The 26,901-nt window shown below is 38.5% G+C and overlaps 4 protein-coding genes across 6 annotated transcripts; 1 reads left to right on the forward strand and 3 right to left on the reverse strand.

The window, feature by feature from the left end:
- Positions 1-3,539: 3,539 nt before the first annotated feature.
- On the reverse strand, positions 3,540-4,418 carry LOC119066185. The gene is made up of 2 exons (XM_037168487.1): positions 4,210-4,418; positions 3,540-4,065 (listed from the first exon to the last, which is right to left on the reverse strand). The coding sequence occupies exons 1-2, from the start codon at positions 4,227-4,229 to the stop codon at positions 3,711-3,713; spliced, it is 375 nt and encodes a 124-aa protein (XP_037024382.1). The 5' UTR covers positions 4,230-4,418; the 3' UTR covers positions 3,540-3,710.
- A 2,172-nt stretch (positions 4,419-6,590) lies between these two features.
- LOC119066186 (cysteine--tRNA ligase, cytoplasmic) lies at positions 6,591-9,915 on the reverse strand. 3 transcript variants are annotated; one of them, XM_037168490.1, is made up of 12 exons: positions 9,732-9,862; positions 9,504-9,668; positions 9,144-9,432; positions 8,866-9,082; positions 8,638-8,803; positions 8,293-8,579; positions 7,968-8,201; positions 7,757-7,901; positions 7,487-7,695; positions 7,268-7,430; positions 6,984-7,195; positions 6,591-6,920 (listed from the first exon to the last, which is right to left on the reverse strand). In XM_037168490.1, the coding sequence occupies exons 2-12, from the start codon at positions 9,655-9,657 to the stop codon at positions 6,792-6,794; spliced, it is 2,205 nt and encodes a 734-aa protein (XP_037024385.1). In that variant the 5' UTR covers positions 9,658-9,668; positions 9,732-9,862; the 3' UTR covers positions 6,591-6,791. The 3 variants fall into 3 exon arrangements, with proteins under 3 accessions (XP_037024385.1, XP_037024384.1, XP_037024383.1); XM_037168489.1 differs by having other exon boundaries at positions 9,504-9,868; XM_037168488.1 differs by having other exon boundaries at positions 6,984-7,430; positions 9,504-9,915.
- Positions 9,916-11,589: 1,674 nt separating this feature from the next.
- LOC119066033 (uncharacterized protein K02A2.6-like) lies at positions 11,590-15,794 on the reverse strand. The gene is made up of 2 exons (XM_037168251.1): positions 12,312-15,794; positions 11,590-12,261 (listed from the first exon to the last, which is right to left on the reverse strand). The coding sequence occupies exons 1-2, from the start codon at positions 15,792-15,794 to the stop codon at positions 11,590-11,592; spliced, it is 4,155 nt and encodes a 1,384-aa protein (XP_037024146.1).
- Positions 15,795-16,619: 825 nt separating this feature from the next.
- On the forward strand, positions 16,620-18,440 carry LOC119066187 (eukaryotic translation initiation factor 3 subunit M). The gene is made up of 6 exons (XM_037168492.1): positions 16,620-16,850; positions 16,956-17,135; positions 17,209-17,303; positions 17,364-17,579; positions 17,646-18,055; positions 18,122-18,440. The coding sequence occupies exons 1-6, from the start codon at positions 16,806-16,808 to the stop codon at positions 18,328-18,330; spliced, it is 1,155 nt and encodes a 384-aa protein (XP_037024387.1). The 5' UTR covers positions 16,620-16,805; the 3' UTR covers positions 18,331-18,440.
- The last annotated feature ends 8,461 nt before the right edge of the window (positions 18,441-26,901 follow it).

Genomic DNA, 26,901 nt, shown 5'->3' on the forward strand with positions numbered 1-26,901 from the left:
GTTTAGCAAATTGTGGAAAATCAATTTCTTAAAAATAGGCCCTGGTGGCGACACGGCTTAATTGTACTAAATTGAATCTTATGCGTTTTTATAGCCTTTTCCCGTATCTTCGTAGTCTGGCATCTATTGCTCTTTCATCGATAATCTTTTGTTTATGAATGAAAAAAACAAAAGGTGTTCGACTACTGGTACAATGGTACTGGTTCGGAGACTTGTGTGAGCAACGTATATCATACTGTTAATCATGCTCTGCTAGCGACTTTTATGTCTACTTGCACAGCACTGCTACTAGCACAAACATAGAAAATATTTGGAGGCTGATGAAATCACAGCACTGCGTTTCTGTTATACAGACAGATGACTAAAGCCTCCAAATTTGACACTTGTCAATTCAGTGGTCATGCTAGTAGCAGTGTTGTGCTACTTGCAATTCAGTATAGAATACTTTAGGAGTGCATGTCCCTAAAGTTATCTAGAGCTGTACTGATTTTCAATTACTTCTTTCTAGTAAATTTGAGCAGAACCGGGTGGGTGGCAAAAAAGCACTTTGGCTCCCATACTTAAAATTTATATAAACGATTCAAAGAGAGTCTTGTCAACAAGAAAATGACTTTTGTGGCTTAATTCTACTTTCCTTTTAAGTGTTAAGGTGTAATTGTTTTTGAATCTTACAAGATATCTAATAGCTTGCAACAAATGAAAATATTTTCTGAATGAACTTCTTTACCGAAATAATTTCTAATTTTTTTATTATTTTTGTTATTTTGTTTGTGGTAGTGGTATATAAGTATATAAAAGTATATACTGACTGACACTGGTACAGGCCGAACGGTTCAAAACAACCCCCAAATATAATCAAATTTAAAGAAAAGAAAGTGAAATGAAAGCAAAGCTTTATGAATCCTGTATAGTGTTTGTCTGCTTGAAAAATACCTATTTAAGCGGCTTACGTATACATAATTAGAATGGGAACGAAAAATATATATTTTTTAAGTATAAAATAAAAGAAGAAAGTATAAAACTCGCGATATGATATTATAATGTTTGCGCACATTAAAAAGAAGAAAATTATTTTATTCTTTTGTGTGGAAATCCTTTTATTCATGTCTTGTGTTGTTTGTAAGTAAAGAAAGAAAAACGTTTACAACAAAAAATTTGCGGAAAACCAATTATTGATCTTCGAGAGAGTCGGTTATATGTTCATGGAATTACGCAGATTTGTTTTAAGTAATTGGCCTAACAAATGTACTTCAATGAAATTTATTTTATTGTAAACGAAAGTTGGTCTTAGTCGAGTGTATGAAGAAGGTTCGAAAGTACTAGCATGGTAACTGTAAATTCAGATCCCTCCTAAGAATCTTCTTACAATATTACCCACACATTACTATTAGTAGGCGCCCCACATTTAACAAAACGTTAACAAACCGATAACACGCTACTCGATCAAATTCAATCGTTTTTTGTACTTTAATTACAAATTGGATACAAACCCTCCGTTTAAAGAATGTACAGTCATATTGGACAATATGCAACTAAATTCTGTCATCTCTATTTTGTGGAACTATTCCTGAAAAAGGCCTGTACAAACTCCAGAAATTTATTTTACAAAAAAATCGCTACGAAAAATCCAACAACATCTGGACATATAAAATCAAATCCGTCCGGTAATTCATCAGTAGTTACCGGTAAGAAACTACACCAAACACCGAATATTTTGCGTAATACATTTCGTTGTTTGATGAGCATAACTGAATTACTGCGAAAGAAAATCTCAATTGGAAACTATTTTTGGAACAAATCTGCGGCTAAGAAGATGGAATCAGTAAATCAAGGTCGTACTGTCATTGATCTATCTAGAAGAGTACCAGGAAATCAATTCCTAACAACACCTAGTGTATCAAACATTCTCACCTTGGCGCGAACATTTACAACATCCAGTCGTGACCACAACTATGATTTCCCCATCCTCCCCATTCCATCGAAATCAAGATCGGTACAACTATTGAGAAAAAACGTTCAACCGATTGCACCAGCCTTTATGCCGTCGACTGTAACGAGTACACGAAATAAATCAGAAAAGGTGTATCGAAGAATAAGAAATACTTGCAGGACGCTTGTAACTGATTTGATGTACAGTTTTCCGTTCAACACACATTCCGAGAGAACGAAGGAAGTGATGCCCACATTGCCGATTGGAGAGTTTCGAAACAAGACTGTAAATTTAATTAGCGACAAATTGACACCAAAGCCCCGGAACAGCATTTGGTCAATCACTGATAATTTCAGTTTTCCGAACATTCATCGCCGTTTCGAAATTGAATCTTTGGAAGCAAGAAACGATGATGACGATAATACTGAAGAGAATGCGTCAACGAACACATCTATTGCCGAAATTTGAAATTTAATTGAAAAATCTTTGTCTGTTGGACAAGCAAACTAGAATTCCACCGTCTGGAGACCTCACAATTCATAGAGCAAATAATAAAAGTTTACATTTGTCTGTAAATCTATCATATTTTTGGTTTTCAATTGACTCATCTAACTAACAGGTCCATTCTAGGTCTTGAAACTCAATAGGTTTCTTCCAAGGTCGTTCAAAATGTCAATCGTCATCCACAGAGAAGCCGACACAACCTCACTTTGAAGTTTTAACGAACAAATTTGTTTAAATTGCGGTTATGTTTGCTTCTGTGGTTGTTTTCGGCCTGTCAAAATTCGTTCTTACCGTACGATGGAAGAAACCTATTGTCTTGGGAATGCGAAGTCGGGTGAAAACGATATCATTTACCTTTTCACTCACTAAGCCAGCTGGAAACTAGAGAGAGAGAGAACCTTACGTAATTATTTGGAACTTTTTATTTTACCTTGTGTGGTTGCATCCCTTGTCTTCGGATCGAGTTTGCCACACTTGGCAACAGTGTTACCCTTAGCTTTTCCTTAGCTTTTTGTGGACTGGGGGCCAAATTTTCAAACTAAAAAGATAAATGTCTGTGGGTGCCAAGGCAATTGTTCTTTTTGCCCATATGGAAAAGGAGTCATTGCTTGGCAAAATAAAAAGTTCCAAACAAGTCATACGCGGGTAAAAATCTCGGTCCCAAAAATATGCTGCCGCTGATACCGACTAACATTTACATCCACTCACAAGTCACAAGGCAAATTGTTCGAAACCTCAAACCTTAAAATTTACTGGTTTCGATTCAACTCCAATACTAGATATAAAGTACATTTAGAAAACAACAAGCTAGAACAGGCGATCACTTTGAGTGAATGGAAATTATGGCCAGAATTTTGTACAAAAATTCTAAGTGTTTGGGATTAGTTCTTGCTGCAACACTGACTGTATGAAATAGATTGTCTATCTGAAGATTAAATTGAACCAACTCCTAGCTCCTAGCATGAACACTCCTTTGAACAGTGCGTTGATTGAACTGATATAATCATTTGCCAAGCCAATACTCACTCGCCAATTTTTTGTATTGCCGACTCTTGTTTCAATTCCACGGACTGCATCGATATAATTCAAAACACTTTGTTGCATGCTAATGTTTTGCTAACGGCCATTGTGGTGGCAATTTTATTCCTGAAATATTTGTACTTTACATTCTAATAAATACGAAACGAAAAACGGCGAAACATAAAATTGAATCGAGTTGAAAATTTATAATTGAAATGCTGCGATGAACAATAATTGCCCGGAAAAACTCTACGGACTACTCATCTTTGTGCATTTCTAGTGCGTATTTCCCAACCAATTTCCACAAATCCTCTTTCAATCGATCAAAACGCTCACTATCCGATTCTCGTTCGGTGTTTTCCAACCAGCCGCTGAACATCTTACAAAATGCTTTGTTTGATGGAACAGTTCCTGTTGAATTGTTTTCGGTCGCACTGCTATCACCAGTGATAGTCAACGATTTTCGTACAACGGTACTGTTCTTTGTAGACTTGTTTATGCCTTCGTCATCCAGTTTATTGTCAACCAATGGTTTATGTGCTACACTGTGAGAATGCATGCTATCAGCACGGCTAAACAGATGTCGAGGCGTAACCCTTGCAACAGGACTCCTGAAATAATATTTTCGACTGTAGGACATGTATCTTGATTTTCTATTTCTCTGAACGCGCAGACGCAACAACAAATTTATCAATTTTAAAATGTGAAAATTTAATGACTTTTAGTCGTCAGTCACAGATGAATTTCAAACTTACTCATGCAGAAGGGCAGACATTTGATCTGAACTTAAAACTCTTCAAATTTTCCCGCGAATCGGTTTGGGCGTTGGAATATTACTCGGCGTTCGCGTCACCTTCATTTTAGAATTTAATTTTTTGAAAATCTGACGAACTGAGCTGCACTTGAGCTAAAAGAACCTAAACTTTGAGTCCTTTGTCACACGATCGATGCCACACGTACTAGAACATTATGGGCGCAACCATCAAAGACGAACTGGAACAAAATGAAAAAAGTGATAGACTGTTATGAACAGAGCGCGGGAAGTCCGAAGACTACTTTAGTTATTTGTTCTACGAGGGAAAAAAAAGTTGTAAATTGCATTTCAATTGTTTGTGGCCAGAGCTCGGTGAGAGCCATAAGTCACCCAAGAAAGGGCATTTTCCAACTTTTTCCCTATGTCAATAAAACATTTTTCACAATACAACAAAGGCGTAATTTAGGCCCCCAGCATGAAAAGTTGTATACGCATCTGTTGTGGACGGTTTATTTTAAGCATTTTCGCTTGTCGACCTCACTTCGTTCGGCCTACAACTCGCGAAATTGCCTAAAATATACCGTCCACAACAGATACGTAAATAACTACTATGCTGCCAGCTGCCTACTGGTGACGAAAGTTAAAGCGAAGCTTTCGCCGCTTGTGCTAACATATCTGTCACTTTAGGCCCGTGGGCTTTTTTTCTTTTAGATTATTTTTGAAAAACGTACCACTTTGAAAGCTTAGTGAGCCTAGCTTAGACATTGTGGTGGGAAGAGTCGTAGGTCTTACATTTAAAAAAGCATTTTTGTAAAAAGCTATCAGCGAAAATGCAATCCGAAACGTAGACTCTAATTTTTGCTAATTATTTAAATGTCTCTCAACAGGGGCGAATTTATCAAAGCATATAAAGTCGCTATTAAGACGAATCTACACATGGCTAAATTGTTGCCTACATTTCCGGGCAAAATTATTATTATTTTGATGATAATTTTGGACTCGCATCCTTTTTGGAAAAAGTACGACCATCGTTTGATGTTAAAATGTGTTAGCTTTCACTAAAAATTTAAATGTTTAAATGTTCCTCTTAATGTAAAATAATTTCAAAAATGGAGAACTTTAGGCCATAATTAGTGCGAATGAATCATAGCTTTCTGGAAGTGTCTTCTTCTATGATTACTTGGAGCGAAATAAAACATTTAAAGCAATATTCCACAGAAGCATGGAAACGTTATGATTATGGCTCCGAATTTCGAAAAATTCCAGTTATCTATATCAAATCAACACACGTTAACTATCTGTACACTAAAACGACACACGTCAAGGGATCTTGATATTTCTTATCAGCAAAGCGGTATCAGTAACAAGGGAAGTCCATTACTTCATAAGTTTGAGAATACATTTTTTATTTAATAGAACAAAACACCATAATCAGCAATAAGCAGGGACAATTTTCGAAAAAACATTTTTCCAGGTTTTCTTGCATTTTACATTTTTCCGGAAAATATTGAAAAATGAAGGAAAATTCGGGATAATTTTGGAAAAGAATGAAATAGTAGATTACGTCTTTGTTTGCATGTAAATACTCTCAGGTCAAGTGCTTAATTGATATCTCGCCTAAATGTAGGCTAGACATTATGGACACAAATTTATCCTATTTGGGTTTTATCATGCGAGTTATTCAGTGCGTACATCGTTGCAGCCACCAATCAGGCTCCTACCTCAATTGTGAAGGTTTGGTGAACTTTGAAACATTACCAATAACATATAACGCTAGAAACATTCCATTTTGCCAATTTTGGCGTTTGCTGAAGGCGATGATTTAAAACACGAATCAAAATACAAAATTTCAACAATTGCGTAAAATATTCTACTCACTAACCCCCGGGAAATGAGTTTTAACGCTCATGTCAATGTAATAATAACTCATTTCCGTGGGGTTTAGTGAGCAAAAACTTTTTTCTTTCAAAAATAGTCTCTGGCTATAGCTAATTTCTTACTTTGATCATCGTTGTCGATTACTGATGACAAGCTGTTTTTTAAAAGATTACAGCAAGCATGCAAATTCGACGTCACTTTGGGATTCGAAAGAAAGACATTTTAGAGCTATGAAAATGTCACTAAAAATACGTTCTGGAGTTAATCGTTATGCGACTAGAATGCTGACAAAGACAATTAACTTGCATGAAAACTGCAATGTTCAATTTGCTGCTAAATCCAAAAAATATGAGAAAAGTCTCAAATGGGGCACACCACTGGTGTCCGACGATAGTAAAACTGCAGACAAGATTGTTGACAAAACCGGCAAGCCGAAACCCATCGATGATAACATACTGAAGACTGTGAAGGATCGAGCAACACAATAATGCGATAAGCAGTGATTTTGTAAAGACTTTAATTCTACAAAATTGCTGCTTGATAAATAAATTAGTCCGGGATACCATTTGCTATTGGCTTATGAATGGAGATGAATCTTGAATGAAATGAAATCTGAAACATCTAAGCATCTATTGGTGTGATGAATCGACTGCGTTTTGAAATTGATGTTAATTTCCAGAACAAAAACCCCAAGATCCAATAGCATTAGGATCCGTTGACCGTAGACGCTAAGTATTCGTTGTATTTCTTCTCCTGCGCCTGTTGGAGTTTTTGAAGTTTCTTGATTTGTCCCTTGCTTACTTCCTTGCCATCAATGTCGTGAGTAGGCAGACCCTAACAAGAAAAAGTAATTTAAACTTCAACACTATCGGCAGTCGAAGAAAAAAGTTCGCTCACTTTCTCGTCAAAGACGGAATATTTGTCCGTTTCATGCAAGAACATTTCTTTCGGATTCACTTTTCTCGCTGCGTCTTTCGCTGCAGACAGGGCTGCCAGTTCTGCCTTTTTACGTTCTTTCTCTGCTGCCTTTTCCAGTTCCTGAGCTTTTTTCAACTCCCGTTCTCGTAATAAAGTGGTTTTATCGACTAGCTTTACAGCGGATGGACCACCTAAACCGGAACAGAACAAGAAACGTTCGTACGTCGATCGGAATGAACAACAAAAGAAACTGTCACACATACCCTCTCTGTCTTCCAAGCGTACACCAATGTTCGGTAAAATTTCGTCCCGCAAATTATCACAAACCTTCAAAATATCGTTCGCCTTAAGACTTCTGGCATGCTCCCGCACCGAATCTCTAAACTCGGACATTGCAGTCAGATACGGCATAACGGTTTTTTCCATCTGAAACAGAGCGAAGAGATGTCAGGTTGCATTCACAATGGAAATGAATCACATACATCACCACCACTTTCACCACCAATCGGAAAGCCAATGCCACCTCGAGGACCATTGATCGCTCCGAAAATGTGCATCATGTCGGTGATGTACATCGCGATTTTACGAAGTAGCAGGGAGTTCAGCTTATTTGAATGGTCTCGTATGTAGACGTTACAGTTGGAAACTAAATCTCGAATTGCGTCAAGAGCCGATCGTGTATCGATGTTATCTGCGAGTGTTCGCTGTGTTTACTTACAAATTTTTGATATTTTTCGAGCAGAAATTCTTACCACACAGTGCTTCATGAACAGCAGCCTTAGTTTGATTTAGCTTCGTCTGCAGATCATTTTCGGTTGATGTCCAGATATCGAACTGATTTGACGGCGTTTCGGTAACAACGTGTCGAGTGAGATCCTTGACGTTTAGGAAAAACTCCTGAAACGAAAGTTCTGTTAGTCCTAATCAAGTGAATCGAAGGAATTGTCCCCGGAATCGTCTTACATTTAAAAACTTTTCGTACTGAACGGCCATTTCCATTGTGTTGTCCGAATAATCCAATGTGTCCTTCCACGAATGCAGTAGAAATGCGAGACGGAGTTGGGTGGCCGATTGCTTCTGTAAGGCTTGCTGAATTGTTATGAAATTCTTCAACGACTTGGACATTTTACATCCTGCTATCGTCAAATGACCGGTATGAAGGAAGTATTTAACCCAATCTTCGCTGTCGAAATACGCCTGCGAAATTAAATAAATGAATGACCTCCGTTGTCGACTGCGACGGCAAAAATAGCGAAAGGGACAGCAAAACAAAATTGAATTCACTCACTTCACTCTGTGCCAGTTCGTTATCGTGATGTGGAAATTTTAAGTCCACTCCACCGGTATGAATATCTAGGTTCGTGCCGCAAATATCGGAAGCCATTGCTGAACATTCAATGTGCCATCCAGGCCGTCCTTTGCCCCACGGACTATCCCACCAAGGTTCACCGGGTTTACTGCTTTTCCACAGAGCGAAATCGTTCGGTGAATGTTTTTGTGCCAATCGATCATCGGTAAGACAGAGATCACCCTCTCCTTCATTCAGCGATTTGGTGTCACCGTATGCCTCAGGAACTAGTGCAGAAAATGGCATTAATAAATCGATCGAAATGTTGGGACATTTTGACCTTACCTAACTTTGCGTAATGATGATGGGATTTGCTGTCGAAACTCGACACATCAAAGTACACCGAACCGTCAGCTTCGTAGGCAAGACCGTTCTCGATAATTTTTTCGATATAAGCGACAATTTGTGGAACATATTCGCTGACTCGTGTCAAGACATCCGGTGGAAGTACCTGTGAAATAGAAACCGATGCTAATATATCGTCCGACGCTACATCTTCGAATGAATAATTACGTTCAGAGCAGTCATGTCCTTGTGAAATTCGTCTTCCCAATATCTTGACAATTTTTCGAAAATTGAGTGCTCCGTCACACTAGATCCGTCTTTCGCATCCAACCAATTTGCTAGCGGGTCCTTTGACTGCTGAAGGAAGTTTTGTTTCGCTTCCAGTATGCGTTGCTCGTCGTTTGATTTAACTGCATCAGTTAACTTATCGACGGCGCCAGTCATCCTACGGAATATTAGAATGTCATTGACCGTTGTCCTGACCAGTTTACCGTATTTGCACTCACTGGAGCAACATTCCTTCCATCATAGTTTTTTTGTCCGGATCTGTTGTGGCACGGAGATTTTCATTGAATGCATCCAGTACATGCTTTTGATCTTCCAACATCTCTTCCAGAGTGATCGAACTGCTCGCATACTTCTCATACAAGTAACTCTGTCTCGCCCGTTTGATGATCTTATCATCTATGTCAGTGATGTTCATTACGTACAGAACGTTGAAGTTGAAGTAATCGGCCAACACTCGGCGTAAAATGTCGAATGAGATGTATGACCGAGCATGGCCCATGTGTGAGGCTGTGTAAGATTGAAAAAGAGTGGAAACATCAATGTGGCACTTTCGGGTTGACATTGCATCATCCTGTTACCGTCGTAGACTGTTGGGCCGCAACTGTACCATTTCACATTATTACCATCCAGTGGGACAAACGTCTCCTTCTGACGAGTCAGACTGTTGTACAATTTTAACTTTACAGACTCGGCACTTGAAGGAGGCTGCCACGTTGGTTGAACACGTTTCATATTGCAGTTTTCTAGTGATGAAATGCCGAATTTGTCAATCGGAGTTAATAGATGTTGGCGAACGGTTGACTGACCCCCAAACAAAATTTTACGGAATGACTAATGTCCGAGCGAACTGATAAAACCGGTATTTATTTACATAAATCAAGTGAAATTAAAAGTAGTGCGATTTGTCTCGCGTGGTGACATTTATCGTTTGACAGTTCAGTGTTGTCATCAGTTTGTCATCGCTGATTTCGATCTGGTGATGACCCGTGTTGGGCTCGAATGGTTTCGTAATAAATTAGCTTTTCTGAATGAAGTAAAACGTTTAAGTCTGAATTCACAGTCGTCCGTTTTCATTCCGTTTTGCCTCTGTGGACATGACATTTGACATTTCATAAAATAGAACACACGGGGGTTAGGTATGGTGTGTATGTCACTCATATATTCGCCTAGTCGGTTGGCCTGTAGAGGCGCCACATTTTTTTATAGTACTTCAATCGCTTCAATCTCACAAAACTATTTTTTTGTGTAACGACTTCACACTGATTCATTCCCATGGAATGTCACAGCAGTGAAGTTTGTTCATGAAAAAATAATGCAGAGTGACAGCAGCTTTTTTATGAAGAAAAGTACTAAATTGTATTAGATTTACGCTTAGTTTCTAAACTTCATTCTCCTAATAGTGCGAAGGGCATAAGAGTTCGTAATGCTTGATTTCCTCTTACGCAGTTTACGCTTCGTGTAGCTAAACCACGTCTCTTTTTTATTGTTTAAAGAGTAAAGCATAAGTACTGATTACTGATATGGTTTTTAACACAATGGCATAATGTGACGTTCTGATTGTGAACCGAATAGAGTATTATGATGAAAGAGAAAGAAATATTTTGACAAGTACCCCAAGGCAAGTTGTAATAAACTGGTCTTCGGGCTTCTCACTCACATCATAACATGTTGAATGAGAAGCGAATACTTTGACAAGTACCCCAAGGCAAGTTATAATTAACTGGTCTTTGTCTTTCTCATAATATTGCATTTTCTAAACAAAATGAGAATAGTCAAATCTGTTCCTCATAAGTTAGTAGATCAAGTCCAAGAACTCGTTCAGGAACTAAAAATTCGTTACCAAAAGTGAGGATTTTGACATATTTTATATGTAAGAAGTGTCAACATCGTCACCAGTGAAACTTAACGAGCTCCAAGGTTATCGAAAATGTCAAAAATCATCCACAGAGACCTGTGAAAATATGTGCCATGAAAATGAGCAGGCACTTCGTTCACGTTTGAAAATAGAAACAAACGTTTGAATGGTTTTTACTGTTTTCTTGTAAAATATTTATCTTAAACACGGACGCCATAACGAGAAACAATTATGATTCCACCTTTTATACACTAGAAATCTGTTAAATTTAACGTTTTTTCATGTGTCGGGGCCGAAAATGATGAAGTTTTGAGATTTTTTCGGGTTTTCGACCCTTTACATGAAATTTTTTTTGTGTATCTGTTTTAGACGATTGTTTTTAGGCACTTTCGCATGTAGCCCTCACTTCGTTCTGCAACAACTCGCGAAATCGCCTTAACTTAATCGTCCAAAACAGAGACACAAATAACTATTGTTGATCCGGATAAAACACAAAATTAAACGGCAGCTCAATAATTTCAATTTTTTCACAGAGTTGAGATTAGGTCTCTATTGGTCTGTTCCAAGGCCATACGAATTGTCAAATTACCGCAAATTGTTGTGTTCTCGGAAACAAATAAACGAAGTGCAATTTCGGTAAAAATAATTCATTTATTAATCGATCAAATGACATATTCGATTTTAGTTTGACTTCATGTGATTGCTCGATAACGACTAACGACTTTTGCATATTCTGATAACATTGACATATCGGGCAATCATCTTGCATACACATTTGCATGTATGCGTGTATCCAACATCTCCCCCCATTAAAGATCCAAATATCTCCCCTTGACGCAACGTGAAAAATCGGTACGAACAACTTGACGGCGGTCACGTTGTGGTCGGGCTGGAATTGTTGGAATGGTTGAAAATGTTTCGTTCGGCTGTGGTGTACTTTGTGATACTTCAGGTTGCTGAATGATGACTGGTAATGGTGTCGTTTCAAATACATCGTACAACAAACTTAACACTGGATCAGACTGCTCATCCTCATATTCGTATCGGACACGAATTTGATTTGCATGACGACGCCATATGATTCCATCGCATTCAACGTTGTATACCACATTGCCGACTCGTTCGATGATCACGGCTGGTGACCATACAATTTTCCTCTCACGGAAATCTCGTACATAAATTTTCTGATTCGGATAGAAAATTCGATGCTTTGCTCCATGTTTAGTGTTGAATTGGTCTTCCATTTTGACATCACGAATAACATCAAATTTCAATCTCGGTTTCACCAAATCTAGAACTGAATTCATTTTTCGTCCAAACATAACTTCGGCTGGACTGCAATTGTTCGGTAATTGAGCGTTTGGCGTCATCCGATAACGCTGAAGAAATGTCTGTAGAACGTCAGGTACACGTTCCTCCCCTTTTGCTTTTTTGAGTGCCCGCTTGAATGTATCGACAAATCGTTCGGCCTGACCATTTGACTGTGGGTGGTACACGGGTGTCTTTATGTGATATATTCCGTTTGCCTTACAAAATTCGTCGAATTCAACAGAGATGAACGCAGGACCATTATCGGAAACAAGAATCGACATATTTCCAAAACGTGCGTTAAGTTCTTGTAATTTAGAAATCGCTGCAGCAGATGTAATGTTGTTAATGGGGGGAGATGTTGGATAATGAAAATTTCTGGCCACTTGGAATAGGAATCGACGATGACAAAATAGTAGTGTCCTTGAAACTCTCCAGCAAAATCAATATGCACACGAGACCAGACATGCGATGACTTGGGCCATGACGATAACGTTGCCTTAACCGGTGTTTTTGCTGTACTTGCACAACGTGAACAACGTTGCACATATTCGGTGATGTCTTTGTCAATGTTTGGCCAGTATACGTAACTGCGAGCTAAAGCTTTCATTCGAACAATGCCAGGATGAGCAACGTGAAGTTGTTGTAAAATTTCATTCTGTAACGATAACGGAATTACAACCCGATCATTGAATAACAAACAATCGTCCAATTCGCATAACGATTCACGTCGATTGTAAAATATCTTCAGTACGTCATTGTCAATATGTGAAGGCCAAGTCGACTTCAAATATGTACTCACGGATGCAAGTAACTCGTCATTTTTCGTTGCGTGTGCAATCATTTCAGCAGTGACAGGTAGCACACGGATTGCATCGACCAAAATTCGATTGATTGAATCCTCCAGAATGCGAATTGATGAAATGATGATCGGTTCCAATGGCGATTGATGATTAGCAATAAGTCGAGACAGTGCATCTGCATGTCCGAAATTTTCGGTGTTCTTATGTTCAACAACGAAATCGTATGACATCAATGAAATCGCCCATCGCTGTAGACGGCTCGATGAATGGACCGGAATGCCCTTCTTTGCACCAAATACAGCGAGCAATGGTTTGTGGTCGGTTTCCAAGACAAATTTTCGTCCCCAAATCATTTTGTGGAATTTCTGAACAGCGAATACCAATGACAACGCTTCCTTTTCGATTTGACCGTAGTTTTTCTCAGCAGGAGAAAGACTTCGTGATGCATGTTCGATAGCTTTCTCTGAACCGTCGTCATATCGATGAAAAATAACAGCACCAAGCCCATGAATCGATGCATCAGCTGCAACTCTAATCGGCACATTGGGATCATAATGAGCCAACAGCAAATCGGATAATAAAATTTCCTTCGCTTTATTGAAAGCTTCGCGACACTCGTCAGTCCATTCAAATTTTACGTCCTTGCATAGCAAACGATCCAATGGAAAACGTAGATCTTTCATCTCTTTGACGAACTTGGAGTAATAATTTATCATTCCCAAGAACGATTTGACTGTTGTAACATCATGTGGCTCAGGCATATCAACAATAGCTTGAACTTTGGCTGTATTCGGTCGACGACCGTGTTCATCTATAATGAAACCAAGAAATTCAATTTCTGTCATCATGAACTTACACTTGTGATGGCGTATGTTGAAACCCCACTCTTTGATTCGTTCGAACAATGCAATCAAATTTCGGTTGTGTTCCTCGATCGTACGTCCATTTACGGTGATATCGTCCTGATATCCACAAGTTCGGTCCAAACCCGCAATCATCGCGTCAATGATTTGTTGAAAAACCGCAGAAGCGACTTTAACTCCAAACGGTAAACGATTGAATTGAAATAGACCACGATGCGTATTTATGGTGATATATTTCTTGGATGACTCGTCCACCACTAACTGGAAGTAAGCATCAGCAAAATCGATTTTTGAGTAATACTTTCCGCCATTCAATGTAGCAAAAATCGAATCCGGCGTTGGTAATGGATAATGGTACGTTTCCAATGCATCGTTCAGACCAGTAGCAAAATCGGCGCATAAACGTATGGATCCATTAGGTTTCTTGGTTGTAACAATTGGAGCAGCCCATTCGGAATACGAAATGGGACTAAGAACATCCATTTCTTGCAAACGATCCAGTTCGGCGTCAACTATTGGAACAGCAGCATATGCAACTGGACGTTTCGGACGGAAAACTGGTTGTGCCTCAGGTTTGAGACGTAATGTGACTTGGGTTTTAGTGCATTTGCCCAGAGTCGAACTGAACACTGATGAAAATCTTTGCTTGAAGTTCACCATAAAGTCGTGTGTATTGACAGGATTTGATGTCTTGGTTATTTGACTGCAAACAGCATTCAACGGAACGTCGAATAATCCAAACAAATCTAGCCAATCGTTACCAATAACGTTCAAGTCAGGTACATCTGTCACATAACATACGCCGGCTGTATCAACGTTGTTAAAGGAAATTTTGCAATCGAACTCGAGTTGTAACGACAGAGGATCACCAGATGCATTTTGAGCATATTCGATACATTCAACCGCTGGTGGTTGACCCAATAGCACATAGTTGTCACGTGAAATAATGGTGACGTCAGATGCTGTATCCACTTGTAGACGTATCGGTGTTCCATTGATGTGGATAACAATGAATTTTCTCTTCGCAGCAAAATCCACTTTCGAAACAGCAATCACTTTGGTGCGTTTATCCGAAGAATTTGTTTGACTTGAATTCTGCTTTTTCGGTTGGGCAGAATTACAAAATCCTTCTTTGTGTCCCGTCTTGTTACAATCACGGCAAAGATGTTTTGTATACGTGCATTCCTTGACGAAATGTTTTTCACCACAAAGCCAACACGGACGATACGGAACTTTTTTCGTTGAATTTTGATTGTTGATTCGGTGTGAATTGGATTGTTCCACCGGCTTGGCCGATTTCTTTTTGTTTTTATCAAAAATCTGCTTGACTTGCGGCGCGGATGAACTCGGTGTATTTTTCACGATCAATTCTGCATTCGATTTGAGATCCATTAATCGCTTACATTCAACGGTCAATGTGTCCAAGGTCAACGCTGCCTCCGACTCGACTTTCATTAACAAACGTGTGCGAAACTCTTTTTCACATGAAGTCAGGCCACATATAAAAATCAAACATTTAAATTGGTCCGATGTCAAATTCGCAAATTCAAAGCGTTCACATTCCTTATTGACTATACTGGCAAAAGCAATAAAATCGTCAGATGATTTTTTAACCAGTTTCATACAGTTGTATCGAACGCTGAACAATGATTCCGGTTCGCCGAACATTTTCTTCAAAATCTTGACGGTATCCTCGAACGAATTCTGGCTCGTTTTCTTCGGTAAAATGAAATTCACGTATGTGGAATGCGATTTATCATCCAACTTACGCAATAACAGTCGCACTTTTGCTGCATCATCAAGATTTTTCGCATCAACCAAAAACACGTCCTCGTGTCGATCATACCATGTTGTGAACGTGAATTTGCTTTGAGGTTCATGCATGTAATCGGTGAGTGAGTTTGCCAATAAATCCATTGATCGTTGAGCATTATTAGCATGTATTGCATCACCGTCGAGTTTGTTAGCGACAACTATTTTAGTCAATTCTTGCAGAGCAAGTGTCTGATCTGCTAACAATTTTAATAAAGCTTCATCCATCGCGAAACAGATTTAACACACAGGCCAATAAATCATACGCACAACGTTATAACGAATGTCCAAATCGTATAACAACACCGTACCGATAAACACATAAAACGTTTGTCCTTTACACACTGAGCTTAACCTTCAACGTAGGTGACTTTGAATTGTCCTTATACTTTGGACGCACACAATGAATTTTTTCGTAAAATTGTTCAATCTGATGTAACTTGAAATTACGTTGATTTAATTTACATTAAATTCACTGACATGTCCTTTAGCCTCGTCGCCAAATGTTGTGTTCTCGGAAACAAATAAACGAAGTGCAATTTCGGTAAAAATAATTCATTTATTAATCGATCAAATGACATATTCGATTTTAGTTTGACTTCATGTGATTGCTCGATAACGACTAACGACTTTTGCATATTCTGATAACATTGACATATCGGGCAATCATCTTGCATACACATTTGCATGTATGCGTGTATCCAACACAAATTACTGTCAAATTTCATCCATAGAGACATAACCTCATCAACATTTATATGAAAACCGATCTCTATGGATCCCTGTGTTCGTTGGGCCAGTCAAAATTCGCGTTTACAGTTACTTTGAACAAACCTATGGTTGAAGGTGTAGATGTCATTGTTCGGGTTTTTCAGTTACTCGAACCAATGCATGTACAAACCAGGTATGGTCTGTCCATACAAACCGGAGGACATAGCGATTTCATATAAATATATGAAATCGCTATGTCCTCCGCTTCATACAAAGTTTGACAGTCGACCATACCTTGTGTTGACGTTCATTGACTCGAACTTGATATGTAACCGTTGGCTTGCACTGACGTCGGCTTCGAATGTCACTTTGCCCGAAAGCCCCGATACGAAAAATCTACTACCTTTCCCGAAAAGTGATTTTTATTTCCAGCAACACGCTCTTGTCGACGTATGTACGGCAGAATAGAGTGGAAACATTAAATTCGTATTTTTAATCGAAATTACCAAGTCCCATTACCACACAATCATGCAGGGGCCGGCGGTTTTTATCGATTTGTCTATGGAAGACCAGGTACGAACCAAAATGTTTACGTTTTAGTTGTCAATTTCCAAATTTGGAGGTTAAGTTCTGTCTGCTGCGGTTTACCATAAATTTGTTTTCTCTGTGGTTTTTCAGGCACAAGAATTGCGAAAGTATTTGAAGAGCAAAGATGCCGAAATATCTGAAGAAAAGTCGTCCAAAGGAATCGAAGACGATCTGCACAAAATAATTGGTGTTTGTGATGTTTGCTTTAAGGATGGGGATCCGGTTGAAATTGACGCCATCTTGAACAGTATTGTTTCGATAATGGTCACTGTAAGTATACTAAATTCGGCTTCCCAATGTAAACAATCTTGAGAATCACCGGAATGCTTGTAATTGTCAACAGATTCCACTGGACCGTGGCGAAAACATTGTGCTGGCATTTTGCGAAAAACTGACCAAGGCACCGGAAATTCCATTGGCTAAAGTGTGCCTCCAATCGTACGAACTGATTCAAATTGTTGATTGAACCCAATTACCTAATTGCCAATTCATTTACAGGCTATGGCGACTTTTCAACAATCTGGAGCAGAGTTCACCGCTCAGATATCATGTCTATTACCATCTCGTTCAGGTGGCTAAACAATGCGACCAAGTGCGTGAGGTCTTCATCTCAGTGGATCAATTGAGAGGACAATTTGTTCACTGCCCACCATCGAATGAACAGATGCAAAAGATGTATCGTTTGTTACATGACGTCCTAAAGGACACAAACAGGTGAGAACGCAAGCGATGTTCCTTTATGAAAATTGATTTTCTGACCAAAAATCTTGTTTTGATTAGTGAACTAGCCGCAAAAGTTATGATTGAACTGTTGGGCACCTACACATCGGAAAACGCATCCGTTGCTCGAGAAGATGCCATGAAATGTATTGTCACAGCGCTGGCCGATCCGAATACATTTTTGCTCGATCCGTTGTTGTCACTGAAACCGGTGCGGTTCTTGGAGGGAGAATTAATTCATGATTTACTGTCGGTGTTTGTGTCGGAGAAGCTTTCAAGTTACATGAACTTCTACAAAAACCACAAAGAATTCGTAACGACGCAGGGACTCAACCACGAACAAAATATGAAAAAGATGCGTCTGTTGTCGTTCATGCAGCTGGCCGAAAGTAATCCGGAAATGTCTTTCGACCAATTGCAAAAGGAACTTCAAATCAAGGAGGAAGAGGTTGAGCCATTCATCATTGAAGGTAAAATCAACAGCTTTTATCAATCGAAATCCTTTCAAATGAAACATTTTCGTTTCCAAATTTCAGTTTTGAAAACGAAATTAGTTCGAGCCCGCATGGACCAAAAGAACCGTAAGGTTCACATTTCGAGCACGATGCATCGAACATTTGGCCGACCACAATGGCAACAATTACATGATCTTCTGTGTCTGTGGAAAAATAATCTGAACGTTGTCGAAGCTGGTATGCGAAGCGTTGCTGCCGCTCAGAAAGAATTGGTTCTGAAACAAAAGTGAGGACATTTGAAGCTGCGGTAGAAATATGCATTTGATTTTAAGGAGAACTGGAGAGGGTGTTGTAACTACAAATCGTTTTTTTGGTAAAATAAAGACCGATTTTAATCGAATGGCCTTGTGTTAGTTAGTTCCACGATAATGACCGTTCTACTACTTGTAGACGCACTTCCCATTGGACTTTTTTATATGTGTCTAGGAAGGTACTTGACCCTACAAGCCAAAACGACTTTTGAAAAAATTCATCGACGTTTCTGTCGAAGTAATCCAAAACCGTTAACTCGCATTTTTCAGATTGAAATTTCTCCAGGTACGGTACACTAGACGTTCAAGGTCGTGTGTGGTGTCAATAGATAGGCAATTGCATGTAGAGGCAAATAGGGTCTTATTGGGTTTAAGATTCATTCAGATTCATCCAGATATGTGCAACTTTGCATAGAAAATAGTAATTGAATTTTCGAATGATTTTTTATATTTTGCTTGAGTGATCTAACGTTTGAGAATCTATAGCTCCAATTTTTTTCTGGCATTGAAATCTGTATCTTCAATCTGTTAAATAAAATGGTTTTCAAATGTTACATGGTAGTTTCTCATGTATTGCATTTAGAGAATTTGTTGTCCAGCAACACTGTGCTTAAAAATAATCTTTAACTTTATCGGTTAGTTTTCCATTTTTGGAGTTAACACGAGAAAGGTCATAACATCTCAAGGAATCGTGAAACAGTTTTTTGTGATAGCTTGAGACAGGCATGTTTGTAAAAGTTGAAATGATCTGTAGGAATACAGACCTCTGGACTTATGACTCAAAATATGTTCAATGTTTGGTCCTCTGCTGGCTTGCACAAAGTTAGTGGAAGTAAAATGTCTGCCCAGGAGGGCCAAATTTTTCAGTTTTTTTTTACTTGTTTTTGGTCGTCAAACAGGGGGAAGCAATGAAATAGTTATTTATGTAGTAAGAATCGTATGGAGGTAATATACCAGCATATGATTCGTATTGCATACAACGTTTTATGCAATGAAGAAAATCGAATAAATACCGAAGATAATTTTAGTGAGACTTCAGTAACACGTGCTCGCACTAGTGCTATAAAACCACTTGCAAATACTTTATCGCACTAGTGCTATAAAATACGTTCATACGATATTGATCACAGGCGGCGTAAGTTACAAATATCATCACTTAATTTCATAAATGTAATAAACCGAATCAAAATATCTGGGGGTGTTATACGTGGAATGAAAGAGGTTAAGTTCAGCTATAAAACCCTATAGTCACTTCTGAGGATACGCGCTGTTGCAAGCCTGCATTACCGATGATTGTACTCTTTGTGAAAGTCTGCCAGAGGTCTATATTTCTACAACATTTCAACTTTAAGAAACATGTCTATCTCGACCTGCCACAAAAAAAACTGTTTCGCGACCCCTTGACATGCTATAACTTTTCACGTGTTCACTCCGAAAATGGAAAACTAACCGAAAAAGTAAGATACCTATTTCTTAGAATTGAAAGACGATTCAAACGAGCTAGCTTGCCGATATCGCTTAATCATTGTATTATTTTCACCAAAATTGGATCAAGTTTTGGCGATATTACTCTTAACCGATATTTTGATAAGAGACTATCAAATTCTATACCACTTTCGAAAAGCGTCTTAGGCGCAGTCGCAAACGTAAATTCGTAAAATTAGTGCTATTTGTTCATAGAAGAAGAATTTTTATTTTAGCAATAAATGTGCTGCCCACTTAAGGTAGGTTGCTTACATACACAGCATATCGATCGGTTATAAAGAGTTGCTAACAATAAGTTGAATTTATCTATTTTTTTATGATGATATGATTATATGAATCGTGTTACCTAGAATTTCTTCGGTTATTGACTTAAATATTGATCTGTTAAGTTTGAAATGGTCGAAAAATTGTAAAACACTCTTTCCAAACGTTCCTCTGGTTTAGAACCACAACTTTGCGTTGCTGCTGTCAAATTATCAGTTCGATGTTCAGGGGCAACAAAACCCAAAGCCCAAACTGCCTCATCATAGCCTTTATTCAATGATTCAAACTAATCCTTTAACGATCCATTCGTCATAATCATAATTGTCTTTGTATTTTTCCTTATAAAACGGAATACACTTTTCGTAAATCGCACGCTTCTCGGGACCATTGATTTCGTATCTGATTGTTGGGTCGATGATATATGCTTTTGTATTGAATGCAATTATGTCACTAAATCTCGACCTTCCACCTGAATCGATTGCGTTGACTTTTTCGAAACACGGATGACCTTCTTCTAACATTGTTTTAAGCTCACGCTTAGTCTTATGATGACGAGCGGTGATTAGCTGGGTATTTGACTGACAACTTACGGTTACATGAGCGATTGATTCAGCCTGTTACATTTGCGACAGAGGTTGGAAGATGAGACCATTACCAGGTATATATTGTAAAAGACAATATGGATCTGATAGACGAATTTTTAAGTGAAAAAATCATTGGACGACACAAAAATGGATTTTTTTTGATACCAACATTGAAAAATGATACTTTCGCCCCGCATATGAGGGGCGAAAGTAAAAAAATGCATCCCACGGGGAGAAAGTACTTAACGAAGAGCGAACGCAACTGAACGAACAGCGAAAGTGACTGACGTCACAGAAAATGAGAGAAATGAGTCGAGTTGTCAACAAAATCCGCTCATATTATGCAGAATACTTTGATCAAAATTGTAAAACACTGTGCGCCAGTGTTCTTATTGAAATTAGCATACAAAGTTGATACTTTTTGTTACTGAATGATTTGTTAGTTATATCTTAATTTTTGTGTGTGTTATTGTTGTGATGGCTAAATTATTAAATTTTTCATATACCAGGGGGCTGCCGCCCCCTGGACACCCGCATTTTCTGGCTAAATGCCTTTTTATTTCAACATTTTGTTCCGATGTTTGCGATACGTATCAATTTTCAATGTTGGTATCAAAAAAAATAGTATGAACGACTCGGGGCAAAAGTAAAAAAATTCAACCTGTGCGATTAGAGCCCTTGCCTTCGCCCCTTGTCATTCAATGTACTATTTATTAAATTGTCACTCAAATTTGTGTATTGAATCTTCGTGCAGCTAGAAGCTAGATTACATGTCATGAAAGTATTATGGATAAGATAGATGAAGTTGCCGCTTTTCATCTTGTTTTCGAAAACAGTTTACAATATTACTGCCACACGATACGATAATACGTATCATAAACCCATATTTAAACTAACTCTCACACAATCTACACTATTAAAGATTTCAAAGCTATTTCCTTGGTTCTGATGTCTTCTACACCAAACTCCGGGCGACGTTTGATCAGTTCATGCGAACTGAAAATGACGAATAATACAGATTAACAGACATGGACGATCGCTGATACTGGTACAGTCAAAGCACTGATACTGGTACAGTACATCATCATTACCTGATTGCCGAATCTTGCTTGAAACCTGCTGCTTCACTTAATTGACACGAAGAGTCCGATGTAAATATACCATGCACAAGCTTTATGTTAGACTGGCGGCAAAAATCAATTCTACGAGTCAAAGGAATTGTTTTTAAAAAATGCCGAAAGGATTTGCAAAAAAATAACCAACTCAGTTTCAAAGAAATATGATCCGATTTTGCGTCCTCTAAATCTTTTATCGACTGCCAGATTATGTAGATATAAGTACTCTGATATACCATACGAGTGGAACACATTGAATTGGTTTGTCAGCACTAGAGATGAGCGGGCCGACGTTTTTTCAATACCCGACCCGACCCGGCCCGATCCAATTTTTTGAACCCGAGCCCGACCCGACCCGAGACTTTTCTCTTCGCGGCCCGACCCAACCCGACCCGAAAAAATAATCGGCCCGACGTGACCCGACCTTTTTTTACTGTAAGAAATTTAATGAAAAATCATTTTCTACGCATAAAAGCTTTGCAATAATCTTATACGCGAAGTAAAATAATAAAATAAGTTAGTGTTTCATGCTTTATAGGCTTTTATTGGCTTACTTTAAATTTGTATTTCTAAGTCGGGCCGGCCCGAATTTTTGTTTTCAAAGCCCGACCCGACCCGGCCCGAATGAATTTTCAAAACCCGGACCCGAACCCGATCGGGCCGGGTCGGGTCGGGTCGGGCCGATGTATTTCGGGCGGCCCGCTCATCTCTAGTCAGCACAGAATCGACATCGTACATTCTCTTTGTTTTTGGACTCTGACACTGGAAACCGACAGTCTGAGTAATTGGAATCGTACTCATTTTCCGAACACGATGCACTTACACGTTCATAGGCTTCTTTACCAAAACGGTCGTCTTTGGTAATAACGTAACTAGTGCTGACGCCAACGATCTCATCAGAACTATCTCGAAAACAAACAAAAGAAGATTTTTGTTGCAATACCGATCGACAAACCATTCCATAATCGGCCACATATTGTTTGTCGTTGCACGCACCTGTTACAGCGAAAGTAATCTCTAATGTAGCTAAACGTCTTAAATGTCTTGGGCATAAATTACAGAATTTTTCTCGCAATCTAGGCCTTCAGCATGAAAAGTGTTATACGCATCTGTTGTGGACGGTTTATATTAGGCACTTTCGCTTGTCGCCCTCACTTCGTTCGGGCTACAACTCGCGAAATTGCCTAAAATATACCGTCCACAACAGATACTTAAATAACTATTACTTTTACGTTTCCGACGGGCCGGACGGGCCTTACAAAGAAAATAAACTACATTTTGAGCATTCATATTTCGACTAGTTGGAGTATAGCCCTTTTTGGCGTACACTAGAAAATTCCCTTCCGTCAAAATTAAAATGTCCAAACAAAGCCTTGGTATATTATAACCTAATACTTGCGCCACTGGTTCATCCTTTAAATAAAATTCTTCCAAGTGCTTGATGGCATCATCAAACCTAGACTCAGTTAAGTCTTCTATACGATACTCAACTAATTTGTCTCTATCCACATCACGTCCAACAAACGTACGCCAAATTTTTGGATAGTCTGCTGTGATGGGCCTCGTCCAATTCAGTTTTATAAATTTACTAGCCATAATTTGAAACGGAACGGAATATTTTTTCTCTAAAGTTAATTTTGATAATCTGTGATCAGCTCAAGTGCTACAAATAAACTGAAGTTGCATTGCCATCATAACTCACTCAATCATGCGCTCACGACGAATATGATAAGATTAGAAGTTTGTTCAACCAAATATTGCTCTTCCAATATTTGGATGTCGAATATAACATTGCAATCTTCTGCATATCATCAATTTTCAATTTTGTGGCTGATAACCATTTAACAAAATCGAGATAAAGTGTTCAATATGTGAATTGCATTGCTTAGATGTTTCTGAGTTTAGAATATCTCTACTCTCTATTGCACAATGGCTCAATAACAAGTGTTTTTCGTTTCCGGCTTGGGACAGAAACACATCATGCGCGCAAAACACCCATTTAGGAGTCCTCGCTCTTTTCATACTGAAATTTCACCAGGTACACGAAACGTACAAGGTCGTGTGGGGTGTCATTAGATAGGTAATTGCATGTACTTCCGGGACAAATAGGGTTATTGGGCTTAAGATTCATCAACTTGAGATTTGTGCAGTTGAAGTTTTCAACCGAAAAAGACTGCAAACTTACACTGTTCTTACAGAAATTTCTCGAGCTACACGAAACGTACATGGTCGTGTGGGGTGTCATAAGAAAGGTAATTGCATGTATTTTCGGGGTAAACGCGGTCTTATGGGGGTTTGGAAGCATATTCGATGAACTATGAGAATTTGAAGTGTTGAAGATATTTCCTCGAAGATGCTTCCAAGCTCCCATGAGACCTTAGCTGCCCTGAAAGTAAATAAAATTACCTTTCTAGTGACACCCCAGACGACCTTGCACGTTTCGTGTACATGTAAAAATTTCAGTCCTATTAGTCACAGAAGCGTCGGCATTTTTAAGTGGCTTTGGCTTGTAGGGTCGAATATCTTTCTAGGCGCATTTAAAAAATTCCGAAACCAAAAGTCCAAAATCAGGTTTCAGGTCAATTCTGGTCAGGTCAAAATTCATTACACGAGATTCAGGTTTTTTCGCGATAATTTCCAGACCTTTTATCCTCATTGAACGGTAGATCTACTTTGAGTTATTCGTGGGCCATAGAATATGTGAGGGTGTGTTGAAGCGGCGAGTTTAGAATACCTACATTTGTAAGTAAAAAAAAAACTTTCTTTTCTGAACGTACTACGTGTATTATAAAATAATAATGAAGGTACAGTCTACTTCCATTCGCCTTTACAGTTCACCATCGCTCAGACGAACTTTTTCGATTTTTTTCACATAAAATGGATATTCCTTTTCGAATTGACTTTCCTCTACTGAACTGGCACTTTTCAGCAACACTAAGCCGATCTGTTCTTCAACAACCGACTCATCGTTCGGTCGTACATAAATGGTCAGTGATTTTTGCACCCGAGTCTCTATTTCACTAACATATTGACTTCGAAAATGTTGAAGAGCATTCGGTGTGAGTGGAGAATACAAAATGATTCGGTTCAAGTATGGCGATTGTTGAATGAACGCTCGGATCACCTTGAACATAGCTGCGTAGGGTAGAAATCGATTAACTGAAAGCTGTTCAACCGTATTCGTTGGAAATTCACGTAAAGTCTTCTCATAGAAACTGTCTATGTTTTCCGTTGTTTCGAAGGCCATAGTCAACTTTACAGTTTTTAAATTCTCCATGGCATGCAAAATGGAAAATAGTTGCACCACATCGCTTGACCTCTTCAGTGTAACACTGTAGCCCGACGCACGGAGTATGGAATCGTATTTTGGTATTTCATTCAAATCCAAGCTCATGTCGATGAATTCGAGGTGATGTCGTTTGATCTTTTGCTGCTCGTACAGTTGTACTACTTCACCGTTTACATCATTTAAATCACTTTGATTGAATGTTAAATACAGGTCATCAATGAATCCACCACTAGACGCAAAGGCATTTTTGATTTCGTCAGAGATCGCTTGGACTTTATTGTTACCTGAATCTAATTTCAGATAGAGCTGGCTCATTGTTGGATTGGGTTGGTTGGCTGTTTGAGAAAATGTAACTGGGGCAATTATTAACAAAAAGCAAAAATATGAAAATCCTTTCATTTATGAATATTCTGTATGCGTTTTCCAGTGAAGTAAAATTTCCATCCGGAAAAACTGTGAAAATATTGTGAAATTGTCATTTACAGTTTGAGAGAGAGGGAGCAGTAACGAACCTTTAAAATGAGCTGCCGTTTTGCGGGAAAACCAATCGTCAAATGACTGATTATTCAAATTTGATCTTCACTGTAAATTATGCAGTCAATGAGAGAGGATTTTTGTAATAATAGAGTTAGACTACAGTTCCTTCTGTCAGGAAGGAACTCCCAATTACATTAGTCAGTGATGAATATTGCTTTTATTTATTTCTTGATTTTAATTTAACGTCTACTTAACAAAGCCGACCTATCACAGTTCAACATTAATTCTCGTCTTGCACATCACATCAACAGTTAATTCTGACATCACGTCTCGACAATATAGTTCAATTCAAAATCTTAAATTTACCTCAGTCCTCAACTTCGTTTCGTCAATCAATCAGAAAAGTTCTTCATTTCCCTTTTCACTCCTCACTTATACAATCCAAAACAAAGAGTCCTATCATCAATTCTTCTAAAATATTTACACAACAATATTACAGTTTCGTATCACATTTCTATCAAATTATGAAACACTTGCATTACCTCCTGTTTAAAGCTTGTAAATGGTAATGTGGGATCAGTGCAGCCCGATTTTCAATGAGTTTACTCCTGGGGAGCTGCGGGAATGGACCAAGAAAACCACCTTTACACCGAAATATATTTTATTCCTTCAACTTGAATTTTACCGGAGAATCACCAGTGCAGCTGAACGTAAAAAGTATTTTATTCTAATGTGGTGCTCCTCTTTCATAAAGAAGAAAGTGTAGTATTGAAAGACTATTCTTGTAACAGAGCTATATTTGAATGTCTTAGACTTTCACTGACTTAATTAAGGCATTCAAATATATAGCTTTGGTACAAAAATGGTCTTTGAACATTAAAAATTCTTTTGGATGAATGTGGAGCACATACAAATAAAGTTCCTTTCACGTGCAGCTCGACTGGAAATTCACCAGTAAACTTCAAATTGAAGAATAAATTACGAAAATATAAAAAAATGGTGGTTTTCTTGGTCTGTTCCCGCAACTTCCCATTGAATCCTCGTTAGACTTACCAAAGAGTCATACATCATATTGCCACGAATTTGATTGAGTCAAAAATCTTACAAAGCAGTGAAGCAATGCTTCACTTATTTGGAAAGAAAAGTCCTCAATTTGCATCGGAGAACACCTGTACGATTTCTGACCCATCTAGTAATACGTACCTAAAAATACTATGACCTCAGATCCTATAGGTTGGACATTCACAATGGTTATGTTGATCAAAATTCACCTTTCAGATAATCTTCGTCTTCTTTATATCGAAAAGATTAAAAGATCTAAGAGAGGGCCACGTCA

Source organism: Bradysia coprophila, chromosome IV (assembly GCF_014529535.1).
Source record: "Bradysia coprophila strain Holo2 chromosome IV, BU_Bcop_v1, whole genome shotgun sequence".
NCBI classification, from domain to species: Eukaryota; Metazoa; Arthropoda; class Insecta; order Diptera; family Sciaridae; genus Bradysia; species Bradysia coprophila.